General features: G+C 39.0%; 1 protein-coding gene across 2 annotated transcripts; it reads left to right on the top strand.

The window, feature by feature from the left end:
• Nucleotides 1-1,493: 1,493 nt before the first annotated feature.
• On the top strand, nucleotides 1,494-12,770 carry yme1l1 (YME1 like 1 ATPase). 2 transcript variants are annotated; one of them, XM_015404786.1, is made up of 18 exons: nucleotides 1,494-1,720; nucleotides 2,256-2,375; nucleotides 4,657-4,825; nucleotides 4,916-5,017; nucleotides 5,115-5,224; nucleotides 5,421-5,571; nucleotides 5,703-5,810; nucleotides 7,865-8,038; nucleotides 8,126-8,278; nucleotides 8,359-8,491; nucleotides 8,627-8,689; nucleotides 9,890-10,002; nucleotides 10,127-10,282; nucleotides 10,569-10,720; nucleotides 10,829-10,955; nucleotides 11,078-11,151; nucleotides 11,852-11,938; nucleotides 12,016-12,770. In XM_015404786.1, the coding sequence occupies exons 1-18, from the start codon at nucleotides 1,685-1,687 to the stop codon at nucleotides 12,154-12,156; spliced, it is 2,169 nt and encodes a 722-aa protein (XP_015260272.1). In that variant the 5' UTR covers nucleotides 1,494-1,684; the 3' UTR covers nucleotides 12,157-12,770. The 2 variants fall into 2 exon arrangements, with proteins under 2 accessions (XP_015260272.1, XP_015260273.1); XM_015404787.1 differs by having other exon boundaries at nucleotides 5,703-5,786; nucleotides 12,016-12,156.
• The last annotated feature ends 1,270 nt before the right edge of the window (nucleotides 12,771-14,040 follow it).

The following is a 14,040-nucleotide window of genomic DNA, read 5'->3' on the forward strand; positions in this document are numbered from 1 at the left end:
GAGTTTTTATATCAGGATATAGATCAGGTTTGCCATATTTTTACAGATGGATAATTAAAAGATCCTAAATAGTGGAAGGACAGGTTTTTGGGTTTATATTATGAGTAAGTAAAGTTCCAAAGTTAAAAAGTGATCTTCTGTGTATTCTGCAGTCATCTGCCATTTTGGTGCACTTTTGGAATAGGTTCAAGTTAACAAATCACTTGTATGTCACAAATATTATGTTTTACAGCCATTGACAAGGGAATTCTCAAAAGGGGCTTGTCCAGATCTTGGGTTAAATAGCTTGTGTTGTCTATGTATAATTGAGCTTGCTAGTTGTAAGGTTATCCTGTCCCGGACTCCTGGTCATTCTTGTATTTAAAAAATGAAATTACCGACAAATTGGCAAAAGATTCTTTATTGAAAAATAAAATATTTGTTAACATTCCTTAAGGTAAGCTTGAATTCATGAACTAATTTTTTTACATCCTTCCAGAGGAATTTCCTACTACCTTTCTTTGTAGAATTATTTGAAAGCAGCAAAGGTGGAGAATTTCACAGCATGATTGGTCTTTTTAAGGTCAAATCACAACACCTGGAATGGGATTCTCTTTCAGGTTTTTTTTCTCCATTTCATAATATTTTTATTCTATCAAAATCTGCAAATTCTCCAAGTCTCTACCTCAGAGCCTGCTATCTTTATTATGATATATACCAGTATATATATTATTGTTGATTCCTTAGCACCAATAAGGTTAATAGCAATGCTTTAGATGTTGTAGTTCTGTAGTCCTTCATGACGACGTAGAGGAGCCACCGATGCACTGTTGGAATAATTTTAATATGCCATCCAGCACTGGTAACTTTCACAGGTGTTCCATAACTAGTTAGCAGCAGAGCGTTTCATTGGTTCCCAAAGTCTAAGAAATATCACTCCTTGTATTTTGATAGATACAAGCATCTCTTTTTGTCCTTTAAATATGGAATTATCTGTAATTTTGTTTCATACCTATTTGATGATGTCAGTCTCTACTTAAGTGTGTTTTTTCTTTCTTCTGTTACTAGTGAAATTCAACCCAATGTTAATAATCCAATTTAATTCATGATTTAAAAAGAAGAAAAATGATGTCCATAGATTCGGCTATGTTAATCCAAATTTATTTTCCACTTAAAAAAAAAACACATCCTGGATTAATTTCAGTATACATAATTGGCCAAATGCAACAACATGCCACTCACAATATGGCGACTACACTTAGGTAATATCTATATATGCCTGAGACGCTGCAGTATGGAAACCCATTTCTGCAGCAAAATTTGTTTAGTAAAAAAGTCAGTCAAGAAGTGGGATATATATTTAGGGGACACGTTCTAAAATATTTTAGCCGAACATTAAAAAAACGAATGTTAATTAAGCAGCCTTGATATAAAAATAAAAGAAAATCAATCAGGCGATGCAAGGATGCCACTTCTCGATACCTGCGTCATTTTGTAGTCCATTTGACCTCAGAAGCCGGGGGGAGAATCCATTTGCCGATGTTAGCTAAAAGAAAAGTTGTGTAACTGTCGACAGTTGTGTAACGACAGAATCAAAAAGGACATCTCTGCGAGCAGGACTCGGTCGCCAACCTTTCATTGTGATTCTGTCCACACATCTAACCTCCCTAAAAGACAAATTCTGGCTTATATTTGCGGGAGAAAAATGTTTTCTCTGTCGGCATCATTTCAGCCTCAGCAGGTATGTAAGCCGACTGAATGGGGATATATTGCGAACTTATCTAGCTTGTCTGCGTTTTTTCGACATTTTTTAACGTTTTTTTTATTTTAAATTGTTGACTTTATATTCAGAATATAACCAATAAGAGGCACATATTCGAGTACCGGTGGTTTTAGTTGTGTTTTTTGTTCTAATGCTAATGCTAACGGTGTAGCTTGTCAACGTTAGATTACGTCCAGATGAGCAGATGCTTACGTCATTTTGACCCTTTACAGCTTTAGGTTTTAATTTTTGTTTTAGTTATTATACTAACATATGGCAATATTAAAATCTATTTATTGAGATGTTATACAACTTGTCCATTACCTACAAGAAAAAATAAATAAAACGGGTGTAGTGACCTGCGGTCCTGTTTACAGGACCTATTTTAAGATTATTACACATTAACTAATATGAACGATTAGCGGATATAAATTGCCTCGGGGTTAACCGTGTCACCTTGAATCATCGTATTGTGAGAGTTGTTATTCAACCTCCTGTCTTCATGCTCTCACAGATGGTAGTGCCTATCAGCCAGGTCGTCAACGCCCTCCACTCGCTGAAGACCTCAGCTACAGCTTCTGTTCACTCTCTGCACAAAGACTTCAGGCAGGAGCACAGTTTATACCTGAAAGAGGTGAGCTGGGTGGTACACATTCACTTTGCACGGATATGTTTTGGGGTTTTACATTAATGGTTAGGATGATGCAATAAAATGTTGTTTATATAACATGGTTTATAATCAAGATGACAGAAAGGACTTCAAATACAAGTTTCAAACTAAAAAAACAAAACAGAATATAGGTGATAGGTATATATTCAGGTGCTTCACAGTCATTTAACTTTGTAAAAACCTCAGATTCAGTTCAAAAAGCTAACATTTGTATTTTTTAATCATTAGCATCACTCTACTTCAGTTATAATTGCTGGATAGTATGTCCTGCTGGCAGTTCAAAACAAAGTAGCAGAGTTGATTAAACTTTGTAAAAGCAGGATGAGGGAAGAAAATTATTTAAAACAATCTTTTAAAGAGTAATTATAATATCTTACTTAGAAATGATCTTAGAAATCTAGCTACATTAAGCCCTAAGTAATAAAGATTTTTCTCCATCTCTTGGGCCTTGATTTTGGGCATCTGCATCGCTTACTGGATGATCAGAGCTCAATTTGGCAATGCATGGTGTCCAGTAGAGAGTATCTTTAGGTTTTTGTGTTTCTCTTGTCAGATTTTGCCTGCCGCTTTGGTCATTTGGTTCTTTTTGTCTTCTGCTGAAAGGCACATTGATGTTTATGTATTTAGCATATGCATTAGCGTGAAGGGTCTTGCCTAAGGATTCACACTGGCAGCTCATTCCCCAGGGCCTCCTGTCTGCGAGTCAGTGACTTCCACTTGAGCTAGCCAGCCGTGTTTTAAATGTTGTCTCACAGGTAAAAAAAAGATATTCAGTTTCTGAGGAAATTAGAATATTACACAACACTGTTGATACAAAAATATCAGATTAGTGCTGTTTGCTAGGGGCTTTTCTGTAATGCTTAACTGCTCAGTGGAACGGAGGCGGTCAGTCTGTGGGTGTCATGAGTTTTAATGGAGTACAGGTTGCTTCGATCTTTATGGAGTTAAGGTCAAGTGAGTTTGCTGGCCATTCAGGCTCAGTGATGCCGAGGTCATTAAAGCTGACGAGGTACCTTTGGCAGTGAGGGCAGGCACCAATGATTATCAGCTTTTCAATAAAGCCTGTCAGCAGAGGGAAGCTGGCAGTTCTCTGCAGTTCCCTGGTTGACGGCTGACCCCACTTGGCTGTTGACTAAGCTTAAAACAGACCAACACCTGCAGATCTAATGGCTCCAAAAATGTCACTCCAAACCTCAGATTTCCCGTCTTGTTTTTCTCAACACTTTTTTTTCCTGATTCTGAGACATTCATTTCTAAATGTGATACAAAATATACTTCTAGGTGGCTTTTTCTGGTTTTTATGATTGAAAACCAAACTTTGCACCACTGAACAACATTCCTGTCCATTTTCTCCGTCTCTGTTCAAGACATTTTTGATGAGGTTTCAGTTTAAAAGAGGAAAATAAATGTCATGGTTGCACCTTTCCCTGAAGATCCCTTTCTACTCCTCAGCTGTTTGGATGTAGCACTCTGAGAGAAGGGAGATTTTTTAGCAATGACCTTTGGTAACTTACCCTCACTGACACTGCTTATCAGTGGCTGTCTGCTGGACAGCGGCCAACTCAGCAGTCTTTGCTATTATTGTGCTATCACTTATAATAATGATATTATAGTGTATTTATATGCACCGTTCCGGACACTTCCATCACCGCTCAAAAGAACTAGGGTTGCAACTATTATTTTACGAATCGATTAATCTGTTGATTATTTTCCGATTAATAATTGGATAGCCAAAGCTTCCTTAAATAAGATTTTTTACTAAATTAAACCAGTTGAAACTAAAACCTTTTCACTTCAGGAGTTTTAAATAGAGTATATTGACATATGATTTTTTTTTTTATCTTAAATACAAAATGTTTATATATTTTTTTGAATTTTGATATAACTACTGTTTTAAGTGGGTCGCTCTGTCAGCTAAGGCATGTTTTAGAGTCTCTATGCCCCAGTTAACGATTTACCGAACAGGAATAAATGCTTGAAATAGATCAATCTGTGTCCATTAATCTATAATATGCTGCTCATGTTTCCATTGAGTTCTAAAATTAAGTTTTTAATTATTTTGAATATATATAAGTCAGCAGATGTATGAGAGATTTATCAATTAGACAATTGAACTGACATTCCAACTCGTATCCTTAGGAAACAGGGTAAGCTGTGGTCAGCTACCCATAAGACATATCAAAGCTATACACCCTGCCTCTTTGCGCCCCTGTTTAATCAGTTTTCTGCTCCTGTTTGTTTCCAGCCTAGTGTCAGTCTGAGGGATCTTGGTCTTTCAGAGATCCAGGGGAGTCAGCTGAATGAGCTGGTTAGCAGGTTACTGCCCACACCGAGTCCTGAAGAACCTCCTACGGTTACCTCTATATGGAAGACCAGTCACGTTTCCGCAGACAACTTCTTTCAAAACAAACATGGTGAGAATCTCCACTGATTGGTCTGCTGTTTTAGTTCAGTATTATTTGTGAAAAGAAGCCCTAAAACCTTTTTTTTTCCTCCTTACAAAGGTTATTCACAAAGAAGATTATTAGGTTCTGGCTCTCAGTTATTCCACCGTCGCTACCATAGCCCTCTCCAGGAGGTTTGCTCTGACCTGCAGTTCTTGCCTGGTGAGAAATATTCATAAAGTGGTTCAAGATTTATTCTACATTGAAGGGATTCATTAAAGGTCATTACATCTGTCTTGTATTATTTTATTTCTCGTAGTGTTGCTTCAGAGCCGGGGGTTCAAAACTCTTAGAACAAAGACCAGACGAGTTGATTCTGGTTATGATGGTCCAGTGGAATCCGAGGCTTACACCCCAGCCTTCATGAAGGTATGTTTGGTATTAAACAGATGATTTGAACCTTTTTTTTTAGCAGTGTTTGCACTTTTTAAAAACACTCTTATTACAGCAGTGTTATATATTTTTTATTTTATTATTAGAGGTTAGGTTATTTCAGCCAAGAGTTCTTACAGACTTTCTGGCTGGAAAATCAAAGCGATTGACTTAATCTACTGCCTTTTTTCAGGGTTTGCTCCTGAGGGAAAAGGGGGCAGACATCCAGTCTTTGGACCAAGTGGTTAAACTGAGGAACCTTCCTGAAAACCAGCAGGAGGCGTTCAAGACAGGTTTCACTGACGGGTTCATGAGGTCTCAAGCTTTAACTCAGAGAACACAAGGTGTGTGGATTATTGAGCCAAATGAGAGTAACAAGAAGCACAGTATGTTCCGATGTCTGCTCTCTTTTTATTGAACTGAATGATGGCAATAAGAGCTGTTCTTCTTTGCTTCTTTTTTTTCTTTCTGACAGACTCATTGAGGAGAACCAGGCTGGTCCTGCTGGTTCTTCTCCTTATCGGCATTTATGGCCTCTCCAGAACCCCGTTTGTCTCCGGTAAAGCCCCCTTTTCTGACGCCGGTTTGTTTCGGTTTTCTTTCTTTCCTATGTATACAGATGAAAAAGTGGCTCTACATGCACACTGTTTATAAAAGCATTACAAACCGACTAGTTGGTACAAAATAACAATGTTTATACATGTTGAATCTTTTCTATTACCTCATGTTTAAAATTTTTCGGGCTTCTGTGAAAGAGACCAACACAAATTAGAGAATAGTTGTGAAGAGGACATTAAGAGATGTTATTAGCAATATTAAAAGAAAAATTAAAAACCAGAGGTCTGCAGAGTCAGTTCCTCTAGAGCACAGGTGTCAAACTGGTTCCAGAAAGGGCCATGTGGCTTTCCAACCAAACAATAGCACAACAGACTCCATTCATATCATCATGTTCAGATTGGACTCCCTTGATGAGTTGACTGGAGTCTGGTGTGCTGCAGCCACACGGCCCTTTCTGGAACCAGTTTGACACCCCTGCTCCAGAAGAACTGGAGGTCTTCAACAGAGGGTCCTCGGAGGTACTGCATGGGGGTCGCGAAAGTTGATTAGACTTTTTTTTATATATTCCCTCCTGCAATTTTTTTCCACTAATTGCAATGTCTTTAAATACAAATTAACATTAATTCAACACACTGTAGTAAACAGATAAATGGAGGCAGAAGATGTCTTTCAGTCTTCAATGCATTCAGTGACACACAGGAGATCTTTCAAGCTGGGCACCGTTTCATTCACAACACCTATCCCATCAAGGAGGAATCAGAATCAGAAATACTTCAATAATCCCAGGGTGAAATTACTTTTCGTTACATTACTCCATCTGTAATAGAGTGACTATAGGACCAGTTTGATATAACAAAATGTCATATAATCAGTGTAATTAGGGGGTCCCCGCTCCATATCGCAATCAGTTTGGGGATCCTTGGCCTGAAAAATTTTGAAGACCCCTGATCTAGAAGCTACAAGGCAAGATTTATGTAAATAACTGCAGCTCAGTCACTATCAGTGGAGAATATCTGTCTTTTGGTCTTGCTACAGATTTAGGTTTGGACTTTGACTGGGCCATTCAAAGACACAAAGATCTTTGATCTTAGCAGTCCAGTGCAGCTTCTGCTGTATGTTTAGGGTTGTTTTCCTGTTGAGAATTGAGTCATGAACTTTCTCAAAATTAATGCCTACTATCAGATACATGCTTATTGGGCCTCTTAACAGTTTTTATTTTAGGATTTTCCTAACTTTTGCTCCATCCATCTTCTCATAAGCTTTGACCAGCTACCCTGTTGCTGTAGCAGAAACTAATGACGCAACCAGCATTTTTCTCTAACAATGGTGTTCCTTCTTGTTACTCTTGCATTAAGGCCAGATTTGTGGTAAATGAGCAACAGTTGCCCACCAACACTTCTTCCCTCCTCCAGTTTGTTACTATAGGTTCATCATGTCTTGTTATTTTCCTGTCTTTCAGTTTTCAAATTTCTGTGTACCTTTTTATAACCTAAGAGTGCTTTAAACGTCCACATAACCCTATCCTGGACCCGTCTGCTGTGTCCCTTTGTTTTCATAACCCTGTCCTCTAAGAAAACCACTGCGTCCTTTAGAGAACAGCTTAATTTATACTGATATAAAATGTTCTTCAAACGGCTCCAATTACAAATTAGAGAACATCTGATTGGTTGCAGTGGATTTGATTTATGGTTATCAAAGTAAAAGAGCAGGAATACACATATGGTGTTAATAAATATCCTTTTTAGATTCTAAAAAAGTGTTTAAAATCCTAATTTTCCATTCATAGTTATGCTCTACATTTGGTTGGTCTTCTCAAAAAATCCTCCAAAACAGGAAACAATATATGTAGTTTGACATGATCCATGTGCTGTAGTGTGCAAGTAGAGTCTGTTTATCTTGCTGCATGCTTGTCTCTGCTGAAAATGTGCATTTCTAAAGCAGGTCTTCTAGTTTTATGGCAGAATAGAAGCTAAAAGAGTAAATGTGGGAAATGTTGTTTGAAAGTAGCATAAGTTTGTATTTTCAGAGAATCCTCCTCTGGGAAGCTTAATGTTTTGGGTTTTTCCTGGGCTCCCACAGTGAGATTTCGCACCACATCTGGCCTTGACTCTGCAGTGGACCCGATCCAGATGAAGAATGTGACATTCGATCACGTCAAGGGAGTGGAGGAGGCAAAGAACGAGTTGCAAGACGTTGTAGAGTTTCTCAAAAATCCACAGAAGTTCACAGTCTTGGGTGGGAAGCTGCCTAAAGGTATCAGCTCCTTTTCCTCCTGATGAGCCGTGTTGATGTGAATAGAAATGAGCCCCACTTGTTATTATAATGTCTGTTGTTCCGCAGGGATCCTTCTCATCGGTCCTCCCGGCACCGGGAAGACTTTGTTGGCGCGAGCTGTAGCTGGAGAAGCTGACGTTCCTTTCTACTACGCCTCTGGGTCAGAATTTGATGAGATGTTTGTGGGCGTTGGCGCAAGTCGCATCAGGAACCTGTTCAGTACGTTTACAGAATGAGTGAAAATGTGAGTGACAATGTGCAGAGGCCTTCAAGTAAAAACTCTCTGTTGGTATTTGCAGAAGAGGCCAAAGCAAATGCTCCCTGCGTCATCTTCATCGACGAGTTGGACAGCGTGGGAGGAAAGAGGATCGAGTCTCCGATGCATCCCTACTCCAGGCAAACCATCAACCAGCTGCTGGCCGAAATGGATGGGTACGTTTCAGCAGCAGGCTCTTGGACTAATTCACAAGATGGAGAAAATCTTCACTTTAACCTCCTCAAAAATTTGATGTTGAGGGGATATCCATTCAATTTCAAATAATCAAAACCTACTTTGATGCTTTACAGGTTCAAACCTAATGAAGGCGTCATTGTCATCGGTGCTACAAACTTTGCTGAAGCTCTGGATAAGTATGTTTTTTAATTTTTTAGGTAGAATTTTAAAACTGGGGTTCATAAAATACATGTAGCAGTAAATCATAGCTCCAAATACTAAAGAAAAAAAGCCTGAAGGATTATTTAGATACATGCTGGAGCCTCAAACCACCAGTGTTTCTGGACTTGTTGTGGATTTCATGTCAAATGGTTTTCTATTATGCCAGTTCTCACGTTATCTAAAGGCACTTGGTTGAGTCAGTTCAGTTAAATCTCACAGAAAGATTGGTAAAAAGTTTTCCATCTAGGTAAACCCAGCAAATCAAGTCACTGACTCTGCAGGATGTGGAGACGTTGGACAGCTGCCTGCATCAGTTTGACTTTACAGCATACTTAGCATGCTTCTTGCAAACACATACTGCATGTTCTAGGTGTTTTCCTTCGGCTACACACACGGCCCCAATGAACAGGATATTTTCAGTTTCGTTTAGCGCTCTATGGCTCTCTGAGAAGGAAATGCAGTCATTTTGATCAGGTGGGGTCCAGCAGAGAAAAATCTAAAAAATGAATAGATGTGGGCACTGAGGGGAAAAAAAAAGGCTCCTGTAGCTGCAGGAAACATCACATACATGTTAGATAATCTTAGCTTCAGGTAGAATCAGATATTCCAAATATCTCTAATAGAAATGAGCTATGACATCAACAAAGCAGCTAGGATGAAAGATGCTCTTTCTATTAGCTATCGCTGAAGTTAGCTTCTGATTCGAAAAAGGTTTGGGATTAGATTTTTACAATTTTCTATCAATATGCTAAATTGAGTGTGGAATCATTTATATTCATTTATGAGCTAAAATCTAAGGCAAAACAGTGTGTTCTTTATATCGATTTAAAATCTCCTCCTTTATCTCTACTTTACCACATTGCCAGTTTCAGTCAGTATTAGTGGTCTCTACTTTGGTCAGTATCTCAGAGAACGTTAGTTAGCTAAGAGCTTGATGAGGGCCAAAGAACAGCAGATCTGAACTAAGTAATGCATCTTTTAAATATGCAATAAAAATATGTATTTTATTTTGTTTTTTAGGCTTTCTATTATTTTTATAGAAATATCTATATAATGCTTTAAAAGCATTATGACTTTTTTTTAGTCTTTTTTTCTCCATTTTTGATTTATTTCATGTCATAGAAACGATCAGCAGACTGTATGAACTCAAAGTGCTACTTGCTGCTGTTTTTCAGCGCTCTGGTCCGGCCTGGAAGGTTCGACATGCAGGTGACCGTCCCCCGCCCCGATGTCAAAGGTCGCAAAGAGATCCTCAACTGGTACCTCTCCAAGATCAAAGTGGACCCTGGTAGGTCCTTCTAATCATACTCAAGGGTATCTGATGTTGGTCATTAAATCTCTAAGCTACAAAGGACATTGTCTCTAAAAGTGGAGTGTAGAGTGCTTTAAAAGGTTTGCTTGTTCTCGCTCAGACATTGATGCTGAGGTCATTGCCCGAGGAACGGTGGGTTTTTCCGGGGCAGAGCTGGAGAACCTGGTGAACCAGGCTGCCCTGAAGGCAGCCGTGGACGGGAAGGAGATGGTCACAATAAAAGACCTGGAGTTTGCAAAGGACAAGATCCTCATGGGTGGGTTTACACACAGAACTCTGATCCGCTCATTAATCCATGAAGCACACAAACTTTCAGGCTGGATTTATCTCATCCATCTGCTATCTATCTATCCTTCCTTCTGTTTGTTTTCAGTTATCCATCCACTGGTCCTTCCTTCCTGTTTGTTTTTATATCTTTTTACTTAAATTGGACTTCTATAGATCTGACATAGAATATTAATTAACATTTTGATTGATTAAAAAGAACTGGAACCAATTTATTTTGGCATTAAAATATTTATTTTGTGCTTATTTCCTGTTAGGTCCTGAGAGGCGGAGTGTTGAAATAGACAAACAGAACAAGACCATAACAGCATACCACGAGTCCGGGCACGCTATTGTTGCCTATTACACCAAAGATGCAATGCCCATCAACAAGGCCACCATCATGCCCAGAGGACCAACCCTCGGCCATGTGCGTTTGTATTTTGTCGTTTTTTTTTTTTATCTTGATTTGAATAAAATCTGCCTTAATTTAGATTGCCTGCATCAGAATCTACTCTGAATTGTCATTGTGCTCCAGGTGTCCATGCTTCCAGAGAATGACCGCTGGAGCGAGACCCGAGCCCAGCTGCTGGCTCAGATGGACGTCAGCATGGGCGGCCGAGTCGCAGAGGAGCTCATCTTTGGAGACAACTACATCACCACGGGTAAAATGCTGCAACATCATCCAGCTTAATGCATCCAACTTAGCTCATGTTTACTGTGACAACATTGCATGCTTAGCTTTTATAGAGCTGTTTTATTCTCCTCTTCCTGTTGTGATTCTCAGGAGCTTCCAGCGACTTTGACGGTGCAACCAAAATAGCTAAACTGATGGTGACCAGGTTCGGCATGAGTGACAAGGTGAGTTATGCTTTAAGAGCATCTGGAGTTTGCTTTGATTACATGCATGCATAAAGTTCCCTATTTAATAATATAAATTCTAAACCTGAACAAATTTACTCAGGCAGACTTTTTACACAGACCAGCTCTAAACAATCCTACCCACATGTGATAATGTTCCAGTTTTCAGCTTCTGGACATATCCCCCATCGTTCATATTTTATGCACATATAGTTAAAAACATCTGAAACTCTCAAAAGTGGATTGTTAATGATTTTATGTTACTCATGGGATGAAAAACAGAAATGGTCAAAGTAGTAGAGTTAATCTAATGAGAACAGCAGCCATTTCGAATGAGGAACTACTCTTTGTAGAATTGCTCTGACTTTCCGACAGCGTTGAGCATTTATTTCCTACTTGGAGGCGGCAAATTCTGACTTTCTTTTCCATTAAATACGTTTCCATCTAAAACATTTATAGGTGTTGAAACTAAAACAATAATAAATGTGTGAGGGAGAAAACAGTTCTTCAGGTTTCTCTCTTTGTTTATGGCTTTAGAGCCGAGACAAAGCTGCCTTTTAAAGTAATGATTGTTCTCTGTAATTACACACATGAAAAGTCTTTTAATTCTGACCTCAACCAGATCAGAGAACTTTAACTGAAGCTCACAAAGGCCTCATTGTCGCTTTAACCTAAGGTTGTAATTTGTGTTTCTGTGCAGCTCGGAGTCATGACCTACACAGACATTACCAAGCAGAGCCCTGAGACACAAGCTGCTGTCGAGCAGGAAGTCAGAGCTCTCCTGAAGGTCAGATGATCAGCATCACTCAGTGGACATTTTCACCATCATTAAAAATTCAGCTGTTAACAGTTTATTCTCTGCAGGAATCCTATGAACGCGCTAAGAACATCCTGAAGACCTACAGCAAGGAGCATGAGAAGCTAGCAGATGCTTTGCTTCGATATGAAACCCTGGATGCCAAAGAGATCCAGATGGTGCTGGAAGGAAAATCTCTGGATCACTAGGACATTCATAGACTCCTGCATTCTGTAAATAAGAAGCTGTTCAATTGCGCACTTTTATCTGTTTTTATTCCTTCTTTCTACAATGTGAAAAGCTGGATGAAATGTTTCAAACATGTAGCCTGTTTTTCTTCCACATGACTTTATTTTACAGGTAAATTATCACAACTCCATGTTGCAGTCCTCAAGCTGAGGATGATGTTTGTGGTCTCACTTCATCTCAGTAAAGATGATGGTTAGCTGGAGGTTGTTTACCGACCCCAGGGACACCTTGAGGTTCCTCCATCCAGAATGTACCCATCTGCAATAATGCAGGTCTGCTTCTGTTGCCCACTGTGAAAATCACAGCTGAAAACTTGTGTATTTTATGTTTTCACCCACAGATCTTGTTGTTTTTAAGTTATTTAAGTGCCCGAAGGTGTTTGTTCTTTTTTTTTTTTTTTTTTTCAGGGAAATGAATAATGGGTCCTCTTATCAAAGAAAAAAACTGTAACCTTTAATAGACAAGGCAGTTATGCGTTTGTGTAAATATTGTGTAAAGAGTCTGAAAGGACTGATTCGGTGCTTCTGTTACTTTAGACAACGGCCTTTTTGAAGCTCCAATAAAGATTACTCTCTCAGGAAACAGAGGTTTTGAATGATTTCTGTGCTAAAGGAGTATAGACATTTGCTATTTTCTATGAAAGCTTGGATACATGTTTGATAAAGATTGGAAATGTGCAATCCGAAGGAAGTGCCTCCTAGATTTGGATTGGTGGGGAAAAATAATCGAATGCGTCGACTGTCTTGTTCTGAAAAGACAGGAAACTCCAGAAATGTTGTCACTGCTTTTCCAAACACACACATTATTTAGGGCAAATTAAAATGAGTGTATGAAATCTGTTCTTGTCCAATAGAGGGAGGGAAATAAATATTTTGTCTTTAAAAAAAGACAAAATTAAAATGAAATATGATTGAAAATGATTTAGTTGTAAATCACCAAATTAATACCTAGAACTTTTTTAGATCAGTGCTGCAAGGAGTCAATAACCTCTGGCACATCATTCTAGGAAGATCAGAGCTTATTCCATCCATCCATTTTCTAACACGCTTATCCAAAGTGGGGTTGCAAGGGATGCTGATGCCTATCTCCAGCTGTCCACGGTCGAGAAGCAGGGTACACCCTGTACAGGTCGCCAGTCCATCAAAGGGCAACACAGAGACAAACAACCATTCACACACACACACTCACCTAAGGGGACTTTAAAGAAGTCAATTAACCTAACAGTCAAGTTTTTGGACTGGGAGGAAGCCGGAGTACCCGGAGAGAACCCTTGCATGCTCAGGGAGAACATGCAAACTCCATGTAGAAAGATCCCAGGCCAGGAGAATTTCAATTGCAATAGGTTTATCATTAAATGTTTAATATTAAATGTTTATCATCCACAAGTTTTCTATTGATTTAGGCTCCATAACTTTTTCCAGATGCTCTTTGCTTACTGGTGTGTTTAGGGCTATCATCCATTTAAAACTCCCATTTTTAATAGGTTTTTCCTCCTCAGCATAATGCAAAATTATTGCGTCCTCCCCTCATATGATGTTTTCAAACTCAAAAGCTGCTTTGCACTCAGTTTGCAATTTTGTAATACCCCATTTTTCAAACTGTAGCTAAAATCCATTGCACAGTGGACTGTGCTGTGGAACTGTAAACACACCCCTAGCAAAACTATACACATATGGATATTATTGACACTATTTTGCCACCTGTCTGGCATGCTGTCACATGTTAAAACTGTTTTAGATAATTGGTTCACTTTGCAATCAGCCTAAGCATTATAAATAAGCCACAGGTGAGCTGTCTGTCTGAAGTACAATGGAGGGAGAAGGAGAATGTGGAGGGGAAGAAGA

The sequence above is a fragment of the Cyprinodon variegatus genome, unplaced genomic scaffold (genome assembly GCF_000732505.1).
Source record: "Cyprinodon variegatus isolate N-32 unplaced genomic scaffold, C_variegatus-1.0 Scaffold1857, whole genome shotgun sequence".
In the NCBI taxonomy this organism is placed as follows: Eukaryota; Metazoa; Chordata; class Actinopteri; order Cyprinodontiformes; family Cyprinodontidae; genus Cyprinodon; species Cyprinodon variegatus.